General features: G+C 45.9%; 1 protein-coding gene across 1 annotated transcript; it reads right to left on the bottom strand.

Moving 5' to 3' along the window:
* Nucleotides 1-833: 833 nt before the first annotated feature.
* Nucleotides 834-4,815, bottom strand: LOC102843749 (60S ribosomal protein L35-like). Its single transcript, XM_006897782.1, has 2 exons — nt 4,450-4,815; nt 834-956 (listed from the first exon to the last, which is right to left on the bottom strand). Exons 1-2 carry the CDS (start codon nt 4,813-4,815, stop codon nt 834-836), a joined length of 489 nt encoding a protein of 162 aa, XP_006897844.1.
* Between the last annotated feature and the right edge of the window lie 353 nt (nt 4,816-5,168).

Here is a 5,168-nt window from a genome sequence, read left to right as displayed (position 1 = left end):
CCCAAGGGCAAGGATTAGCTACATTTAAAAATCAAGCTTTGAGAAATTATATCTGTGTCCAAATTCATGCAGTTTATGAGTGACAGAGCTGAGATTCGAACCCAACTCTCTCTGTCTTCTGTGGTTACAGCACGTGGGACAGTCTACAGGAGTCTCATCTGTGCCATCATTTACTGACACTTCTGTCTAGTGTTTTTAAAATTTATAATGCATAATTAAAGAAGTACCCTTTGTGGGAACTATTCAAGCTTGTTTTCATCCTCAATGTGAGTTGGAAAAATATTTGGCACTGGCGCTGGTCACATCCATTAGGAGGCTTAGACCCATCTGCAGCTCTATTGATATTCATCAGCTCCGCTAAATCATTTACACCATCAGGAAATTAGTCTAGAATGACACTCCTTTTCAGAGAAAGTCACCAGGAAAATCCAGAGAGGCCAGAAGCCGAACCCCGAAGGGAGGTGAATAATAGCAGGTAACTGCAGCAGGCCCCACTGCCAGAGGGACCCGAAGCCGCTGTCGTCTAAAGGCTGGAGGAATAAAGACCAGGCCACAGAGGGATTTTTCATTCTTAGGGCAACACAATCCCGTGCTTGGCAAGTCTCTGAGCCTGTACAGCCAACCATCTGTTTCAAAGCCTCCTGAATTTCCCCATTCATGTAGCCATTTAATCTTCCCTTGGCAGGATTGAAAATAAAACTCTGAGACTTGCTGAGAAATCCTTGTCTCTGGGACGCCAGCAATGAGAGAAACCCAGGCCTGACACACAGGTTCACTGCAGGAAACAGCACAAAAGCCCTTGGCCTGGGGCTCCTTTCTAATCAGGAATTATTTCACGCGCTGTCGCCAGGGGGAGCCCCATAGGAAGGCTGAGATGTCCAGTCCCCAGGACTCGCCTCAAGGGCTTCGCAGAGCTGCTGACCGCCTGGTGACTGGAAAGTGACTGGGAGCTGTGGCTGGAAGTGAAACCAAGAAGGAAAATCTACATCAATGATTCCTTCACCTTACCACACTTCTCTCTTTGAGGGCTTATGAGTTAAAGGAATATCAAGGTGTAAATTTAGAGCATGACATTAAAGTATCCCGTCATTAGTGAGACATCAGCCAAATTCACCAGCCAAAGGAAAAAAAAAATTGTGTGTGTGTGTGTGTGTGTATATATATATATGTAAATATAAACAAACCCAAAATCACCATGAGATGTCCTTGCAGCAGACCTCAAACACTCGTAAATCCTAAAGTGAAACATTAGGACTTCATGAATCCTCTGGAAGAAGGCTTGTGGAGCATCCCAATACCCTGCGGACCTTTACAAGAGAAGGTTAGTGGGTCTGAGTTGTGGTCTGCCCAGCAACACTGTCACTGTTGTTTTATGTGCTGTTTAGTCACTTGGGACTCATAGAGACCCTATGCATAATAACTCTGGACTATGCCCTATCCTGAGCCAGTCTCATTGTCTCCAACACACCTAAACCCATTACCACAGTCACTGAGTCAATCCAACTCATTCGGATCTTCCTTCCCTGCACTGTCCCTCTACCCTCCCAAGTATTATGTCCCTCTCCAAGGTCTGGCCACACCTGGCAACAGGCCCAAAGTGTGTGAGATGGAGCTTCAAAATCCTTGCCTCCGAGGAACAGCCTGGTTTCACCCTGTCCAGGACAGACATGTTTGTTCTCTGTCCAGTCCATGGTATGTTCAATACTCTTGCCTAGCACCACAACTCATGATTCTTCTTCTGTCACTCTCGCCAGTGTCCAGCTTTCTGGTACATAGCAAGTAATTGTGAACACCATGTCTTGGATCAGATACATCTTAGTCTCTAGACTGACATCATTGCTCTTTAGCACTCTGGAAAGGTCTCTGACAGCGCATTTCCCTAATGCAATTTGTGTTTTGATTTCCTGAATGCTGGTGCCAAGAGTGTTGATTGTGGATCTGAGCAAGATGAAATTGTTAACAACCTCAATCTCTTCTCCTCTGTTATGATACTATTGAATTATCCAGGGGTGAGAACCTTTGTCTTCTTGATGTTGAGCTGCAATTCATATTGAAGACTACAGCTCTTGACCTTCTGCTGCAAGTGCTTCAAGCCCTCCTCAATTTTGGCAATCAAGGTTGTGCCAACAGCATTAGAAATAGAAATAACAGAAGTTACTAATAGCCAAACATGTTTCAGAACAATTGCTTCAAAAAACGTCCTTCACCCTATTTTATCTGGCTAAAACTCCAGCGGTTTCTCAGTTCCTGACTCCTAGTAGAAGAGTCACCTGGGTCTCCTTTTATAGGCTTTTGCCTGGTCTCATAGATTATCTGAGCTCTGGTTCTCAAGTTTGGCTTCATGCTGGGTCACCTGGCACCCTTCACAACAGAGCACCACAGCAGAGTTAGCACTACCATCCGGCTTAGTGCTAGAGGAGGTGCTGCAAACGTTAGAAGTGTCTGCAGCACAGGCCACACAGCTAAGAGCGTGCCAGAGATCATGACAACAGCTCGGGAAGGGCCAATGTTTTCTTTATTGTACAGGAGGCCACCATGAGATGAAGCCAACTTCACAGCAGTAAATTACAAGAGGAACTCTTCAGAAAGCCCCGATGCAGGGATGTCACAGGGCACTGAAAGAGTTCAAACTCTCCAGCAGATTCTAGGGAGCTCTGGTGACCTAATGGTAAGAAGTTGCCCTCCAATCTCAAAGGCATGAGGTTTGAATCTACCTGCTCCACAGGTATCAATTAACTGCCTCTGAAAACTTGGTGCATACAGGCCAGCTATGAGCTGGTTCTGACTCAATGGTACAACAAGAACAACAACAACAGGTGATTGAACAACAAGTGCAGCAAAGTTAGAGAAAAATTGCTGTAAAGCACTTGTTAAAAATAGAGATGTCCAGGCCCCAAGGTAGGCCCAGTGTCTTTAAGGGGGGGGAATCCCTGATATCTTATTGCTTAATAGGTAACACAAATGGGGGTGTTTGAACTGAAAAATCCTCCATTTCTCTTCCGTGGGAGACCTTCGCTGTCCTGTAGGAGAAGTGGTTCTGCTAGAAGCTGAGGCAGGGTCAGGAGCACAGCTGTGCAGAGGCCGAGGGCTGGGGCCGCCCTCCGTCTCCCGTCCACACACACTTGGTTGTTTCCATAAATCACTTCTGCTCTGTGGTTTGTATTCAGGAAGTGTTCTGACTGCTTACCATGTAATGATGGAGTGGAGGAAAGGTCTAATTTTGGAAAGGCTGTGGCTTAGGCAGCGCCGGGTTCCCTGAAAGTCTGACTTTCCGAAGCACAGTCGCTGCCTGGCTGCGCCCGCTCACCACAACTACACAGGCAGTTGGAGGCACTCTATCCATCACAGCAAATTGCTGGTGTGATCCACTCAGAATAAGCCTGGACGACCTTGCTGATGGCAAGCTCCATGATAACCAGGAGAGACGCAAGGTGTGCAGAGAGCACTTAGCAGGTCAAGGCTGTTTAATCAAATAACGAGTGCTCACGCCATCCCACCCCACCTTCCATCTGACAGAAGAGTCAAGGATCTGTGAAAGGTCTTAGTGCCCAGACAGCACCGTAGGGGGGTGTGAGTGCCTGTCCCCCGGGTTTGCTGGCACAATAGAAATGAGGAAGGGAATGAACATTTATTTGTCAAGCGTCTTACTAGACACAGTGCTCACAATGAACCACCTCCAAACCCCAAACTCAAATCCATTACCCTCCAGTCAGAACTGGCTGATAGCTGATCTCCAGTGGATTTTTGGAGACTGCAAAGCACACAAGAGATTGTCCATTCTCCTGAGAAGCTGCTGGTAGATTCGAACCAACAAAGAGACACAGCTTTTGGTTTTAGTAGCACAGCTCCCTACAGACTGTGCCACCAGAGCTCCGTTGACACAGCACTGCTTTTATTGTTGTTATCTCTTTTTCTTATAAATTTATTTTTTATTCAGATTTCCCCCCACATCTTCTTTCATTACATATGTTTCATACAGTCATTTGGAAAATTGTGTTTTATAAAATTAATCACTGTTGGACTATGCCCATCTTATTCTGTCTCTTCAGGTCCCCACTGAGTCTTTTCCATTTCTTTTACCCCCTCCCTCCAACCATCAAATTGTGCAATCCTATGATTTTCCCCTACCCATCCTCACCCCTCTGCTCCCACTCCTTGTCTTGGACCTCTATACACGTTTTACTAGTTATCCTTCCATTTTTACAGTAATGATCCTAAGCAGTATTTGTCCTTATGAGACTGAGTTAGTTCACTCAGAATAATGTTGTACATTCTTTCCTAAGTTATGTCGTATTTTTCAAAATCACTGGTAATAAGAGAGATGAAAATAAAAGCCACAATGAGGTACTGTCTCACCCCAGTAGCAGTGAAAAAGTTTAGCAGGACAGCAAGAGCTTCTTCTTCTTTTTTTTTTTAGTTTTGTGTTTTATTTATTTAAGAAGTTCTGGCCTTGACTGCATATTTCCGCAGGGGGTACAGGCGTTCTTTTCGCTGCTGCTTCTTGGTCTTCAGGTTCTCCTCATGCTTGTTGAGACTTCGGCTCATGGCACGTGTTTTCTTGGGCCGCAGATCCAGGGGTTTGTATTTCTTGCCCTTATAGTATTTTCTGAGGTTCTCCTTCTGAGTCTGGTTAATAACAGTGAGAACACGGGCAATGGATTTTCGGACAACTCGGATTTTGGAGAGCTTAGAAGCTGCACCGCCTGTCACTTTGGCGACGCACAGCTGGGAACGCTTCACTTTCAGATCGTCCAGCTGTTTTAACAGCTCCTCCTTCTTCTTGCTGCGAAGGTCCTGAGCCTTGATTTTGGCCATGGCTGAGCGGTAGAACCTGGCTGCCGCTTGATCCAAGCCCAAGAGAAAGAGCAGCAAGTGCTTCTTGTTGGTGGTGGTGTGTGCCCTGAAGTCAGAACCAACACACAGCTGACCCTCCAGTGGATTTTCAGACACAGTTAATCACACAGGAGGACATTGCCTGTCCTTCTCCTATGGAGCAGTTGGGGATTCGAACCACGTGCCTTTCGGGATTTCAGTGCATCTTCTTACTAGCCACCACAGCTCCCTTGACACAGTGCTAAATCCCAGCAATTATTTCATGTAATCTATTCACAACAAGATGTGAGCACCTTATTTTAAGGTTCAGGGAAACTGAGGCTCAGGTTAATAAA

This window comes from Elephantulus edwardii, unplaced genomic scaffold (genome assembly GCF_000299155.1).
Source record: "Elephantulus edwardii isolate Elephantulus edwardi_28Jun2011 unplaced genomic scaffold, EleEdw1.0 scaffold00215, whole genome shotgun sequence".
NCBI classification, from domain to species: domain Eukaryota; kingdom Metazoa; phylum Chordata; class Mammalia; order Macroscelidea; family Macroscelididae; genus Elephantulus; species Elephantulus edwardii.
The sequence above is the reverse complement of the archived record's forward strand: the minus strand, read 5'-3'. Positions and strand labels throughout refer to the sequence as shown.